Here is a 16,173-nt window from a genome sequence, read left to right as displayed (position 1 = left end):
GGAATCTCCATCTCTGGAGATATTTAAGAGTAGGTTAGATAAATGTCTATCAGGGATGGTCTAGACAGTATTTGGTCCTGCCATGCGGGCAGGGGACTGGACTCGATGACCTCTCGAGGTCCCTTCCAGTCCTAGAATCTATGAATAGGCCAGGGATCGGCAACCTTTGGCACGCGGCTCGCCAGGACCCTGGTGGGCTGGGCCGGGCCGGTTTGTTTACCTGCCGCGTCTGCAGGTTCGGCCGATCGTGGCTCCCACTGGCTACGATTCACTGCTCCAGGCCAATGGGGACTGTGGGAAGCGGCGCGGGCCGAGGGATGTGCTGGCTACCGCTTCCCGCAGCCCCCATTGGCCTGGAGCGGCGAACCGCAGCCAGTGGGAGCCGCGATCGGCCGAACCTGCGCACGCGGCAGGTAAACAAACTGGCCCGGCCCACCAGGGTGTTTACCCTGGCAAGCCACGTGCCAAAGGTTGTCGATCCCTGCAATAGGCCTTGTTTAAATTACATACTTGTTAGAATATGCTTCATGACCATATATCAAATCATTATCCCTAATAAATGTTATAAAAATAACATGCTTTATAATACATTATGAGATGGAGCTGCAGTATTCAGTATAATTTGTGGATGAATTTTGTAGTATTGAGATACTGATTGCAATATTTCCAACTCCAAGTGCTCAAATCATAAACCAGGCTGCAAAAATGATTGGCTTAAAATTATGAAATTGTTAAAAATAATAAATGTGGGGTTCTTTTAATTTGCTGTCTGGTATTAGGGTTCATGCTTTCAAGCTTTTCTTTGCAACCATGAGGGCTAGAGACTTAGGGCACAGCTACTCTAGAGAGTTTAGAGCGGTGCGCTGCACTGATACAGCCGTCCCACTGTAAGCTCTCTAATGTAGCTGCACTGAGCTGATGGGAGAGAGCTCTCCCATTGGCTTAAGTAGTCAATCCCCTGTGAGTGGCAGAAGCAGCTCTCCCGCCGACATAGCGATGTCCCTGCTGACGCTTATGTCAGTGTAACTTATATCGCTCAGGAGAGTGATTTATTCACACCCCTGAGCGACATAAGTTACTCCGACATAGGCTGTATCTACATTACAGCTTTTCTCTTTTAATGGAGGCTGAGATTCTCACACTGTAAAATGAACTCTGGACAGCTGGGGTGTTAAATATTAACTCCAAATTTTCCAGGAATCATGATAAAATTGCAAGAGTTAGCTTTGCTGATTGTTGTGGGGGTGGGGCGAGAATGATAGAGCTGTACTTTCCCAGCGGAGTTTCTTGGAAGTGTGCCTGACTCACGCACTCTCTCTCCAGATGCAGCAGGGTAGCACAAGCCAGAGTTGACCTTACTTTACACTCTCATAGGGTGAATGGCTTCTTGCTGCTGCCTCACAATGGCCCAGTCCTCCTAACATCATGTGCAGGTGTGTGATGGTAGCCTTCCCAATTTCTCCCCTGAGGAAAGCCAGTTAGCCTTGCTCCCTAACACTCCCAGTCTCCACCATGTTTACTTGTGCAGGGATGGTCACAGACTAGCCCTTTATGGGTATGTCTACACTGCAGTGCTGGCCGGCTCAGGCTCGGGTTAAGGGGCTATCTAATTGCCATGTAGACGTTTGCACTCAGGCTGGAGCCCAGGCTCTAGAATCCTGTGAGGTGGGAAGGTCCCACAGGTCGGGCTGCAGCCTGCGCCTGAAGTCTTCACGTCAATTAAACAGCCCTTTAGCCCGAGTCATCTGGCACAGGCCAGCCGCGGGTTTTTAACTGTGGTGTAGACATACTCTAGGACTAGAATTTTTGCTAACCTCAGTCATAGTTTTTAGAGAATCTGAGTTCAGTTCGGCTCTGCCAAACACTTCCTGTGTAATCTTGAGCGAATCAATTAATGTCTGTGCATCAGTTCCCTATCTGTAACATGGGGGATAATTATACTCCCTTTCTACCACCCTTTGTCTCATCTGTGTATAAAGTTAAACTCCTATGTAAATCTTTACAGGGTCAGTCCTTGAGGCTGTCAACTCTTTGGCAGGTACTGTCATTTACTTTTTGTATGTCCATTGTCTCGCACAACAGGTTGTCCCTGATCTCAGTTGAGTTTCCAGGTGCTATTGTAATACAAATAATAATTTGTTAAATAACAGTGGGTACCTAGTGAGACAGTTAATTGAATTGGAAAAGTATAATTGTTCTGACCTTTTGCAGGTTATGAATCTCTGGTTTAAATTGTATTGCACACATGTGTATGTACACAACACTTACACCTTTTCTTTGTATAAAGTTTTTTTGTAATGCAAGACAGTGCAATCTTATTTTAAAATCAAACATGCTTGTCATGTTTCTTGTTGAAACATGTTTAACAAGAATAGCTGCTGTTTCAACATACAGCTTGTCACATCATTGTAGTCTAGTTTTGTTGCTGATTCATTCTCTGTCTGTCTCTTACGTCACTGGGCAGACAGTGACGTAAAATAGACTTTAGTCATATTTTGTTTTTAAATAAGGAGACTGGTTTTAATGTTTTAATCAGGTAGGTTTGACCAGTTATCTCTAAGTGCTTAAAAGGATATTGTCAACTGGAAATCCCATTTTTACTTACTGTTGCAAGTAACCACTGACATTACTGTAACTGAAAGAGAGAAGATAATTTTTTCTTTAATTACTCACCAGTTTGTTTGCTTAATGCGTTTGACAGCCCTTTGTGCTGGCATTTTCATGGTTCTGTTGATGATGCACACCCTTCCATAGGCTCTGCAAGGAGCTGCTTACCAGTAACAGCTGTAGCAAAGCTGAAACGGAAGGGGCAGTTCTGTGCACAGAGAGAAAAGTAGGAGTATGTGTGGTGGTGGTGATTTCAGGTCTGAGAAAAATACATATAAAGATAAAAAGGAGCAGAAAAGCACTTTGTTAAAGGAGGGAAAACATTTTGTACCTGTTCTTTCTCGGCCTTCTGATCCTTTATCAAAAGAAGGGCTGGGGGTGGGAGGAAGAACAGGAAGACTTTAAAATCATTAATGTTAACAAGATTGTCAGTATCAACTTGTTTGAGATTTTTTTCCTACTCTACATTCTTTTTACTTAAGCAGTTTGTGGGGTTTAAATAAAATCTCTATTAAGGTATTAAGCTAGACTGTCACTTTACTGTAGCTTTATAAAAAAAAAAAAAAAGAGAGAGAATGGTTACCTGACAACTTCATAACAATGGGAAGATTTTGATATAGGCTGACTTAAAAGTCTGTTTGCCTTGGGGATAAACTTTAAAATATGATAAAGTAATTAGGGCTATACACAGTTTGCTACAGATGAGATTACTTAAGTACTGTAAATGTCTTAAATTAGTTTAATTTTGTCTGTCTTAGAAAACAAGATGAATGGACAATACACAGGTTATTTGAATAAGTGATGCCATTTTTAGCTTTGTTCCAGAAGGAAGGAAGGAAATTTTGATTAGGTGTTGGAATAAATGAGTAATGCTCGCACCATTATTTTTAGAGAGACAATAGTTTGCATATTACAGATTTTCCTGTTTCCTATAATTTTTTTTATGAAGTTTTTTAAACAAAAACATTGCTTTTTTAAAATAAATATTTATCCTAGTTACCCTTCCCCATTTAAGTTGAGTGGTGCCAGATAATTGCTGAAAGAAAGGAATAAATATTTTACTCCTTTCAATAAAGCTGGCTTTCTTTTCATGCCCTGATCTAGTAATACGTTTTTGTTTAACCAGAAATGTATAGTTTGCTTTCCTTTTCCCTCATTCGAGAATGGGAATGCCTCTCTTGTGAAGAAGAGTTCAAATCATTTTTATTCTGGTCTCCAAGCTGACAGTATTGTAGCTCTATATTTCACCCCCAAATGTCATGACAGAGACTGGGATCTTTATCAAGTCTTTGTTTTTCTTAGTTATTTTGTTACTCTTCCTTTTTCTTTACATTTTTTGCAGGATATGGTAGTACATCATGTTACAGAGATCATTTGTTAGGGAAGAGTCAACATGACTTTTGTAAAGGGAAATCATACCTCACCAATCTATTAGAATTCTCTGAGGGGGTCAACAAACTTGTGGACAAGGAGGATCCAGTGAATGTAATCTACTTAGACTTTCAGAAAGCTTTTGACAAGGTCCCTCACTGAAGGCTCTTAAACAAAGTAAGCAATCATGGGATAAGACGGAAGGTCCTCTCATGGGTCAGTAATAGGTTGAAGGATAGCAAACAAAGGGTAGGTATAAATGGATTGTTTTCAGAATGGAGAGAGGTAAATAGTGGTGTCCCCCAGGGATCTGTACTGGGACCAGTACTGTTTAACCCTTTTTTCCAGATCATTTATAAATATGTTGAACAGTGAGGTGGCAAAATTTGCAGATGATACAAAACTACTCGAGAATTAAGTCCAAAGCAGACTACAAAGTTACAAGGGATCTCACAAAACTGGATGACTGGGCAACAAAATGGGAGATGAAATTCAATGTTGATAAATGCAAAGTAATGCACGTTGGGAAAGTATAATTCCAACTAGACTACATACCAAATGGTGAGGTCTAAATTAGCTGTTGCCATTCAAGAAAGAGATCTTGGAGTCCATGGATAGTTCTTTGAAAACATCCGCTCAGTGTGCAGTGGCAGTCAAAAAAGCTAACAATGTTAGGAACCATTAGGAAAGGGATAGATAAGAAGACAGAAAATACCATAATTCCTCTATATAAATCCATGGTACGCCCACACTTTGAATACTGCATGGAGATCTGGTCACCCCATCTCGAAAAAATGTTAGAATTGGAAAAGGTAGAAAGAAGAGCAACAAAAATGATTTAAGGGTATGGAACAGCTTCCATATGAGGAGAGATTAAAAAGACTGGAACTTCTCAGCTTGGAAAAGAGATGACTTGGCGGGAATATGATAGAGGTCTATAAAATCTTGACTGGTGTGGAGAAAGTGAATAAGGAAATGTTATTTACTTCTTCACATAACACAAGAAGTAGGGGTCACTGAATGAAATTAATTGGGAGCAGGTTTAAAACAAACAAAAGAAAGTACTTCCTCTCTCAACGCACAGTCAACCTCTGGAACTCGTTGCCAGGGGATGTTTTGAAGGCCAAAACTGTAACTGGGTCCAAAAAAGATTTACATGAATTCATGGAGGATAGGGCCATCAATGGCTATTAACCAGGATGGGCAGGGATGCAACACCATGCTCTGTTTGTCAGAAGCTGGGAGCAGACAATAGAGGATGGATTACTCGATGATTGCCTGTTCTGTTCATTCCCTATAAAGTACCTGGTATTGGCCACTTTCGGAAGACTGGATATTGAGCTAGATGGACCGTTGGTGTGACCCTGTATGGCCATTCTTATCTTCACTTCTAGCTGTACTACTACCCTGTTTTCCTTCTTCCCACATGTCTTCTCCACTTGTAAGACCCAATGGGGAAAGAGTTAAACCACCAAGAAAAAAAGGGCTAATTATAAAATGTCCCTTCCCCCCCACCATGTTAGGGATTTGTTTTTGAATTATGGTAACATCTAGAAGTCCCAATCAGGGCCTGTTATGCGAGGCACTGTACACATATCTAACAAAAACACAATCTCTGCCCCAAAAAGCAGGAAACTCTCCCTTCTGGCCTCCTTGTTTCTCTTGGGAGGGAGTAAACGGAGACAGATCTGACGTACCAGCTTAACCGTACTGGTGTAATTATGGCTCCAGGCACGTTGTCTGGGCAGAAGCAGTGCTTTCCCTTCTCCTGCGCCTGCTCTGCCTGCACAAGATGGAGACTTAACGGCTCTGTGGAGCCTGCTTCCCGCCCCCCCTACAGGAAGCAGTGGTACGGCACACTGGTGCCAGGAATTAAAGGGATGCATTACACCCCTCTACTCCCTTGCTCCAGTGCACCAGACGCCACACCACAGGGGGCCCCACAAAGCTAAGCTATATGCTTCAGCCCCAGGTGGCAGGGCTTGGGCTTCAGACCCCTGAAAGGGGTACAGTAGTTGGGAATGGTTAAGAACCACTGCACGAGACTCTAGCAACCCCTTCCAAACATACAGTAAAACAATTGTTGCCAAACAATTGAGGTTTGTGAGTTTCTTCAGATCTCCTTAAACAACCACAAACAAAGAGTTTGATGGAATGATGTCAGATTGGAGGGAGGTCTCAAGTATGGTTCCACAGGGCACTGTTCTGGCTGGGTGGTGTTCAACATAGTTACTAATGCACTGAATGTAGGAATATAGAGCATATTGATCAAATTTGCAGATGACACAAAGCTAGGGGATATTGCAAACACTTTGGAGGTTAGAGCTAAAATTCAAAGGGATCTTGATAAGTTGGAGAACTGGGCTATAGACAACAAAATGAAATTCAACAAAGACAAATGTAAGGTGCTACACTTGGAAAAAAACCCAAATGCACAAATACAGAATGGGGGATAACTGGTTTGGCAACAGCATTGCTGAAAAGGATCTGGGAGTTGTGGTGGATCACAACCTCAGCATGAGTCGTCAATGCGATGCTGTTGACAAAAAAAAAAGGGGGGGGGGGAATCAATTTTTAGGTTGCATTAACAGAGGCATAGCACACAAGTCACAGGAGGTGATAGTACCGCTCTACTCTGTGCTGGTTAGGCCTCAGCTGGGGTACGGTGTCCAATTTTGGTCACCGCTTTATAAAAAGGATGTAGAGAAAGTGGATCTAGAAGCAAGCGACAAAAATGATCAAAGGGATGGAATGCAAACGATATGAGCAAAGGCTGAAGAAATTGGGTATCTTTTGTTTGGAAAAGAGGAGATTAAGGGGGGACATGATAGCAGTCTTCAAATACTTGAAAGGCTGTCATAAGAAAGATGGAGAAAAATTATTCTCTTGCCACAGAGGGCAGAACAAGAACCATTAGGTTCAAACTACAGCATGGTAGGTTTAGACTAAACCTCACGAAAAACTTTCTAACTGTAAGAACAGTAGGACAATGGAACAGACTGCCTAGGGAGGTTGTGGAAGCGCTTTCACTGGAAATTTTCAAAAAGAGGCTGGATAGACATCTGTCTTGGATGGTTTAGATCAGGGGTCCCCAACGCGGTGCCCGTGGGCGCCATGGCGCCTGCCAGGGCATCTAAGTGCGCCCACGTACTGGCTGGCAGACGAACATCTGCCGAAATGCCGCCGAGAAGCAGCGTCATCCAGAGGCGTCGCTGCCGATTTTCGGAGGCTAAGCCTCTGGATGACGCTGCTTGTCGGCGGCATTTTGGCGGCAACGCCTATTGACGTTGCCGCTTGTCGGCAGCATTTTGGCGGCAACGCCTATTGACGTTGCTGCTTGTCGGCGGCATTTCGGTGGATGCTCGTTCGCCGCCACGGTCCTCCGTGGCTCGTCATCTGGCACCCGCCAGACAAAAAAGGTTGGGGACCACTGGTTTAGATGCATCAAATTCTGCACCTTGGCAGGGGGTTAATTTATATGACCTTTGCGATCCCTTCTAACCCTATGGTTCTATGATTCCCCCGTACTGTTTTCTCACTCTGTGCATAGAGGCATGTAGATGCATTAACTGCACCACAAAAATCTCCCAAAAATGTGTCACTACTTTGTGTGAAGTAACATACAGAAATACTACAGTGGTAAAATAAATGCCAACAGTATTGTGTTTAGTACTGTTAGTAACAAGCAGAATGCAGCCAGATATCTTAGCCCAGTGGAGAGGACAGGTTTATATCATGTGCCCTGTATTTATATAACTGCAAAATTTCCATGAATTCTGAAAAACTAGGTAAACAAATGGTAACTTTGTATTTGAAAAATTTCCTTTCTCCATTTTCTTCACATACACCTCTACCTCGATATAACGCTGTCCTCGGGAGCCAAAAAATCTTACCGCATTATAGGTGAAACCGCATTATATCGAACTTGCTTTGATCCTCCGGAGTGCGCAGCCCTGCCCCCCCCGGAGCACTGCTTTACCGCGTTATATCAGAATTCGTGTTATATCAGGTCACGTCATATCGGGGTAGAGGTGTATTTTGCCCTTTCTGCCACTATCCCATCTATTGACTTCATCAGCCACAACTTTATAAATTAGCCATAGTAAAAACAGTGCAAGAGTTCTGCTGTGAACATCTTGGGCTAAATTAGTAATACTTACATTGGAGGCTGAGTGGATCAGCTGATTGCTTCACACACTGCACTTCCAAATATTACAGATGTTTCAATTTTTTTTAAAATTCTGTTGCTTAGTTTTAGTTTAAGGTTTATTTTTATAAAATAGCTTAAAATTATTTCTCGTAGTAGTACTCCGTCGTCCCTTGAATTGGGTGTTTGAGCCTTTTAAGGTTAGTAAAAAATGTAAATCTTAAAGAAAGTTGAATTAGTATGAAAATCAGTGAAGTATGAGTCATTGCTGCCATCTCAGGAGCTTAGTGGCTTGTGAAGTGTTTCTCTTCAACCTAGTTCATGGGTTAAATAGCACATACTGTGGGAAATCATGTAGCATCCCGAGTATCAAGTAACACCCCAGTATTTGTAGCTTGAGTGGATTTATTCCATATGCTAGCGTTTCTAGCCTGTCGTAGCAGGGGTTGTTGCATTCTGACTGAAGTCTGTGTCATTAAAAAAAAAAAAAAAAAGGCTGCAAGCTGGGCACTCCCAATTTACATGTTCAGAACCAGTTAAAGGAAGCGGTGCTGGAATTGTCATTTCAAAGTGTGTATCCTTTGGTCCAAATTGGACTATGGGATTTTTCAGGATTTGCTGTTGGAAAGGATGATCAAAGCACAGTGAAAAAGAAGAAAATAGGACCATGAGGGACTGCTGTAGTTCTGAAAATGAAAATGTAATTATTAGGTTTCTCCCACCCCCAAACTTTAATAGAGAAGTGATTTATTAATGTCTCTAATTGCTGCTGTGGAAGTAGGTAAAACTTTGAAATTAGTTAGATAAATATTACTTTTAAGAAGGGTGAATTTGATTTAAATCCTGATTTTAAATCACAATTTAAATCACTAGTCAGAAAGACTCCATTTAATCATGGTTTTCTTAATAAAAGTGCATTCTTGTTGGTTGTTATAACCTTAATACATATTCTTCACAACTCAAAAATAGATGTAGGTTTCATTTTTAGAAGGTACATTCAGAAAATGAATGATTTGGTTATTTCATTTATCAAAGGTAAATGAAGCAGATATTTATGAAGTCATTGGGAGCTGAACTATCTCCAATTCAACAGGTTAATAATTAATATTTGGAGGATTTTCTTGCCAGGCTGTATTAGGAGGAGAATATCACCAGACAGACATTTAAATTGTTTTATTTAACTAAAACAACAATGTTAAGTATTCTGGATTTTTTTCTTCAACAGCAAACATATAATATTTTAACAAAACAAACATATGTCCCTCGCTTCTCACATTTATCTCCAGACTTCTCCTTGTCCAGATCTATTCCGCCCCCCAAAACCTTCTATTCATTGAACTTTTTTTACATTTTGCACTTTTAGAGAGAGGTAAGGGATTGACACTGTGTACACAAATTTGCAGAGGGACAATAGGGTTGAGGTCTGTTATTCTCACCTCTATATGTTGTTTGTTTGTTTATTTATTTATTTATTTATTTAAAAACATTTTTGCTGTTAACAAGCACGTTGTCCTCTGGAGACACACATCCACAGTTTGAGAACTGCAAAACTAAGCATCTCTGATGGTATCTTCTAGACTGAGCACTGAGTCCCATTGGGTAGGTAGAAAGATTAACCTAAATAATCTATACAGGATCCCCTGGAACCCCATAAAATTGGGTCCCTAATCCATGAACTATTGGAACTCATTTACAAAACTTTTCTTAAACATTACATGAATATATTGTCTCCTACTATAGAATTAGAATTTATAATCCCTATTCCATAATGAGATATCTTTGAGCTATAATGTATCTTAATTAAAACTATTTTTAGATAGGTTTCTTCCTCAAAAAGCATTTTATCAAAAAAAATCTGATTTAAATAAAAAAAATATATATATTTTTTAAATCATTGATTTTTATCCACCCTGCTTTTAAGGAAAATATCTTTTACTTTGAAATGTGTTGTAATTACAGAATTTTAGATTGCATTGGCAAGTTCTGCTGCTGACTTTTACATTAGTATAACAGAACAGCTTTTTATAATGGACGTTAGTCTTTTAGTTCAAGACATTGCTTCACTTTTCATCTAACATACCAGACACAGAGCAGAGGGCTGTATAAAATTACTAAACTTGTAATACATTTTTAAAATGGCAGAAAAGTCTAAGTGTGCAACCAGAATGTGATGGTACAAGCTCCCAGTTTTGAACAGAACTGTTAGTGACTATTTGAAAAGCACAATGCCGTGCATGCAGTTGTGTTCACACAAAGCAAAGAATAAACCTCTGTTTGTGAATGTTCACTGATTTCAATAGGCTTTTCAGAAGCTCTGCATATTAAAATTCACGGCACTTAGAATACATACATATTAATTATAGCAGTACAGTTCAGCAACATGCTCATGATCTGGTTCTCTCCATCTTTCTCCTGTACCTCTGTACTGGAATAAGTATTTTCCTTGTATTCCTAGTGTATTTTAGGAGATGTTTATAAGCTGTCGCTTTGAAAAATCTGTTGTTGTTTTTCCAACACTTTTCATCTTGTAAGAAGTACATAAAAATCATGGAAATGCTTAAGCTTTTTTGGATTACTGCACAATGACCCTCGTTGCTTTTGAGACTGTGAGGTGTTGGACATGTACAGACTGCAATCATTTATATGAGCAATTAGTGGAAGATATAATTGGTAGGTAGTAGTCTTTAAATAGGGGTTTGGCTATCTTTTAAGTATGTTGCCATTTCAAACATTGCTGTTTTGAGCTTTTTTGTAATTTTTGTTTGAAGATTAATAACTATTTGAGGTTTTATGCATAAATTGTAATGCAGTGAATATTGTATTCCATTTCTCTTGCATTTAGCCGCCTTATGCATCAGCAACTGAATTTAGAAGTATAGTTTTCTGACCAACATCATGCTGTTTAAACAGCATACCATTTAAACATAGAAATTCTGTTGTGACAGTTGTATGAACATTCTTTCTTTATTCTTATCCCAAATATGTAACTAACATTAGTATGTCCATAGGATATGGCACCAACTTTCCTTAATAAAAATGTATGTTTTAACAATGTGAATTAACTGGATCCTTAATGTTTGAAAGGCTGGATGTTTAAGATATTAGTTTCTGATATTCTAATGAAGAGGCAAGTTCAGCCTGCTATTTAGTCTGAGCTCTTTACTAAAGCGTTTAACATGCTAATATATTGCATATTGCCTTGTAGATGATCCAAGTAGCCCTAGTATTGACCATGACATTGCACACATTCCTGCTTCTGCTGTTATTTCTGCATCTGCTGCTCAAGCTCCCACTATAACAACAGTTCCTCCCAGTCCCACATCTTCAGTTCCTTTAATTCGACGTCAGCTATCCCATGACCATGGTAAGTTGTTTGTTTGTTTGTTTTGTTTTGTTTTTAAACAAAACTTTTTTTCTTTTAAAATTTGTTTTCTTTGCAGGGAAGATATGGCAGCTTATGATGTTTTATTGCTTCAAATAGTCAAAACATAAAATGTGATTTGCAGCTGATTCGTGTTTGATAATTTTGATTGACTTGCAGAATCTATCAGGCCTAGTATATTGGATGGTCAATCTCCTGCAAAAACTGAGAGATCCAAGTCTTATGATGAGGGATTGGATGACTATAAAGAAGAAGGAAAATTGTAAGTCCTGAACAAATCTGAGTGCGCGCAAACAGGCGCCTGCACTTTTTTTTATTAAAAAGTGCACAAAATGTTCATTATAATGCCTACTTTTTTCTCCCAACAGGTCTATTAAACATGTATCTAGTTTAAAGGGGATCAAGGTTAGTAACATATTTAACAATATTATAAGAGTTGTGGATATTAGTGTTTGCTAATGAGAGTTATATGAATTTTAAATATTGTGCTGGATCACATATGTGAAATCATGGCAATTTGTTTCTGTTACCTATTTAATCATTCTAAAATGACTTTTTGATGCCAGATATATTTTTTCCTAAAAGTCACCATACTGTGACAAGTTAGTAAATGTGAACTGCTCTTCTCCAATTTCTCTACTATTTTTTTTAAAGGTACTTTAAAATGCCATTAGACTTGTTTTATAGCTGAACAAAAGGCTTTGGTTTTCATTTTCTGCAGCATCTCACATCTGAGCTATAGTATATGATGCACTCAAAGACAAAAATATCAAAATAAATTAAAGGTGGAATGTCACAAGAATTACGTAGGCTTGAATAGTGTATGACTTCACAGTTAATCATTTTGTACTAATGGAATAGTAGAAACCGTCTTACCCTGATAAGTATTTCCTTGCACCATACACTGAGGAAATCTTCACATAGAGATGTGGGGGCGGGGGGTGGGGGAGGAAGGGGGATGAGGGGGAAAATTACCTAAATATAGACCTCTACTGAGAAATCTATTTAGAGGACCTCTTGATATTCTGACTTATTTTTCTTTAGGTCCCAGACAGCCAAAAATCTTCAGAAGACTCTGGATCCAGAAAAGATTCCTCATCAGAGGTCTTTGGCGATGCCTCCAAGGAAGGATGGCTCTATTTTCGACAGCTTGTCTCAGACAAGGGAAAGGTATTGTGCTTTCTAACGTACATAAAGGATAATATAAAAAAAAAAACCTGCCAAAATTGAGGGTAAGAAAAGTCATTTGTAGGCAAGAGCTGTTCCTTGTAAAGCTTTCTTGTATGCAGTAAGACATTATGTAAGGGGCACTAACAAAAGTGACATTAAGCATTTAGCTTTAATCGGGCAACTTCTTTCATAGATTACATCTTCTTTCATAGATTATATTCGTAGCTGCCTTCATTTCTGTTGGTTTAAATTAAGAGCAATAGTGATTAATTTCACATCTCAGACCTAGTTATTTAGTGCAAATAACCAACTTCTAGAATGCTGGGAGTGTAGATTTTTCTTATGCTAACAATGGGACAGATTTGTGTATTTACATCATTTTTGAAGTCGAACAAACCTCATGGACCCGCTGGAAATTCATAGGCCAAGATTTTCAAAGATGAAGGAGCCTGATTTTCAGAGGGGAAGGGAAGTGGCTCAGCGCTTCTTACAATCAAGCCTTTTGAAGGTGACGTAAGTGGAGCACCCAGTCACTTTTGAAAATCTTGGTTATAATGCCTGCTAATTCTGTAACCACCCTTCTTAAAATTTCTGATCTTTTTGCTACTGTCACATTTCCACACACACAATATTATATGTTCAGGTAGGAGGGACAGTTGAGAAATTTGCCCTTTCCCTTGGTGCAAAGCGGTCAGTGACTAGTACTTTTATTATACAAAAGCTGAGTGTTCTGTGCCATCCTGTGTTCAATCTTTGTGTTCTAAAAGTTTTGTATGTGGCTTATAACTAGGTAACAATAACGTGTAATGCACACAAACAAACTGGTTCATATTTTCCAGCGAGTTGGTGGCAGCATTCGGCCATGGAAGCAAATGTATGTTGTTCTTCGAGGTCATTCACTTTATTTATACAAGGATAAAAAAGAGCAGACAACTCCATCTGAAGAAGAACAACCTATCAGTATCAATGCATGTTTGATAGATATCTCATACAGTGAAACCAAGAGGAAAAATGTATTTCGGCTCACCACATCAGACTGCGAGTATCTATTTCAGGCTGAAGACCGAGATGACATGTTAGCATGGATTAAGGCTATACAAGACAATAGCAACCTCAATGATAAGGTAGCCATATAATATCTGATGTATAATCTTACATGTTGTTTTAGTCTATTGTATTTTCTTTTAATGATTATACTTTTTTATTTATAATAGGACAAATATATTTTTCTGGTTTTGGTTGATGCTAAATTGAAATAGGGATTAGGGAGTAAAAGAAAAACTGCAGTGAAATTATACCCATATAACTACATCTATTTACATAGAAGAATAAAGTCTTAATCTGTCTTTTGAAGTTTAAATATCCCAAAGAATAATTGAGTAATAAAAAAGATGGCAATTTAATAATCTGATGTTTAGTTAATCTATACTTAACTTTAGAAATAGTAAAATAAGTTTTGCCCATTAAAAAGTTGTTTAAAAATCATTTTTAATTTAACTACAAACATATTTTAAGTTACACTGTACAATACCTGTTAAAATCCCTATTTTACAATGTAATCAGGTGGGAGTAGTAATTTCTGGCCTATTCTATCCCAGCAGACCTCTGTTGGGAAGTAGCAGTATAGGAGCAGTTTTCACTTTGCACCATTAATAGTTACATAGTGAAACATTGACAGGTATTTCAAAAAACTGTTTTGTAATTTTCATATTCATTTACATAAATTCTAATAAACATATTAGAAGATAGGGCATGTTGTATGCATATGCACACATGCATATTATATATAAATGTTGATATCGGTCACTATACATACTGAATTTGTAAAACATTTTTTGTATGTATTTTTGATAGGTTTACATTTTTGTTCCGGGAAGAAAAATACTTCCATGGTGCTTTTTAATTACAGCTGTTTGAAGCTGCTCAGTTTTAGAATAGTTAGCCTAGGGAAGGTGGATTATAAGCAGAATTTTGGTGAGGTGGTTAAAAGCATTTGTTAAGTAGTCAGCCGTATGATAAATTGTAGAACTTTCAGTGCCGCATATGTGGGTAGGAAGGTATTGTATGTGTATAGACTGAGATTTTCAGAGCAGTGTCGGGAATATAGTCACACATCTTCTATTAAAATGTAAGTTTATTGAAAATCTCTGGGTAAATCCTCTGCACTTATTTGAAAACACTATCATAGCAGTTAACTTATAACTAATCACCATAGCTTTTCTTTAATCTTTCAAACAATGTCTTTATTTTTTGTTTTGAAATATATTTGAATATATTCTCTATTCCTGAGAATACCCATTACATTTTAGCTGTACTGGAATAGAACTCTACAGCTACACAGTGTATGTTATCTGATTATGGGAATAGTTGTGTGTATTCTAAAGGTGGTTAGATAAGCTTTTGCAATGGTATTATCAAAACTAGGATTATAAAGGAGATCTCAATTTTTATTTTTTTATTTTTTTACAGGATACTGGTGTCACTAGTAGGGACCTAATTAGCCGGAGGATTAAAGAATATAGCACAATGATGAGGTAAGCAGTCTATATGCAGCGGGCAGTTTTATTTGCCTGGTACCTAGCTTCTCTGTACCAAGTAATGTCTTATTTCAGTTCTTCCAGCAGCAAAACAGAGCCGTCCCCCAAAACACCTCGACAGAGTCTCAGTATCAGGCAAACATTCCTTGGCACTAAAACAGAACAAAGGACCCAAAGTCCTCACTCTCCCAAGGAGGAGTCAGAAAGGAAGCTGCTCACTAAAGGTGTGTATTCTGCATACATTATTGTTTGTTAAACCTATAAAAAATTAACCTTGTAGAAGGCGAAATGTTCAGGACATAAGAGTTGCTTTAGCCCAGATCTTCAGATATGTTAATATACATATGCAAACAAGCATTAACTAGCTTTTTTGAGCTGTATTTATAATCACTGACAGTCTGTGGGCTTGTCTTCACTACCATGCTACATCAGCACATCTGCGCCAGTGTAGCACATCTGGTCAAGACACGTTATGTTGACAGGAGAGCATCTCCTGCCAACATAGTGCGGTGTCTAAGTCCATGTAACTTGTCACTCGGAGGTGGTTTTTTCAGGCCCTTGAAGTTCTGTACTGCAGTCTCTTCTGAGGTAAGTCTTGGCTCTTTTTCTGCAACTGTTTGTAGTGACAGCAGCAATAGAATACACCAGCGTTGTGCTTCTCACAGCCAAGCTCTACCAAGCTTGTGCCTTGCTTCAGAGAAGATTAATCTTATCTAGCACTAGTCTTTCCCTCCCCTGGTTGACCTGCAAATGACTGGGTAGAACCATTTATAAACTATTGTTAAGAAAACGAATTTTTTCTCTAAAAACCTTTTATAACGGTAGAGGATTTTCTTGCCCCATGAATTTAAAGTATAGAAAGGACAACATACTATTTAGGGTGGGAAAAGGTATTGCTTTTCCCAGAGGAAGAAATTAAACTCTGCTGAGCTTTTCCTGAGGTGCCACATATTAAATTT

The 16,173-nt window shown here is 38.8% G+C and overlaps 1 protein-coding gene across 2 annotated transcripts in view; it reads left to right on the top strand.

Moving 5' to 3' along the window:
- Positions 1-16,173, top strand: part of ARHGAP21 (Rho GTPase activating protein 21) — an 85,497-nt gene that overhangs the window by 46,435 nt on the left and 22,889 nt on the right. For both annotated transcript variants that reach the window (XM_065398599.1, XM_065398598.1), the window contains 7 exons: positions 11,331-11,489; positions 11,667-11,769; positions 11,876-11,912; positions 12,552-12,677; positions 13,517-13,801; positions 15,147-15,211; positions 15,302-15,438. In XM_065398599.1, coding sequence (XP_065254671.1) covers positions 11,331-11,489; positions 11,667-11,769; positions 11,876-11,912; positions 12,552-12,677; positions 13,517-13,801; positions 15,147-15,211; positions 15,302-15,438 — 912 coding nt within the window. The remainder of the gene's footprint in view (positions 1-11,330; positions 11,490-11,666; positions 11,770-11,875; positions 11,913-12,551; positions 12,678-13,516; positions 13,802-15,146; positions 15,212-15,301; positions 15,439-16,173) is intronic.

The sequence above is a fragment of the Emys orbicularis genome, chromosome 2 (genome assembly GCF_028017835.1).
Source record: "Emys orbicularis isolate rEmyOrb1 chromosome 2, rEmyOrb1.hap1, whole genome shotgun sequence".
NCBI classification, from domain to species: Eukaryota; Metazoa; Chordata; order Testudines; family Emydidae; genus Emys; species Emys orbicularis.
The sequence above is the reverse complement of the archived record's forward strand: the minus strand, read 5'-3'. Positions and strand labels throughout refer to the sequence as shown.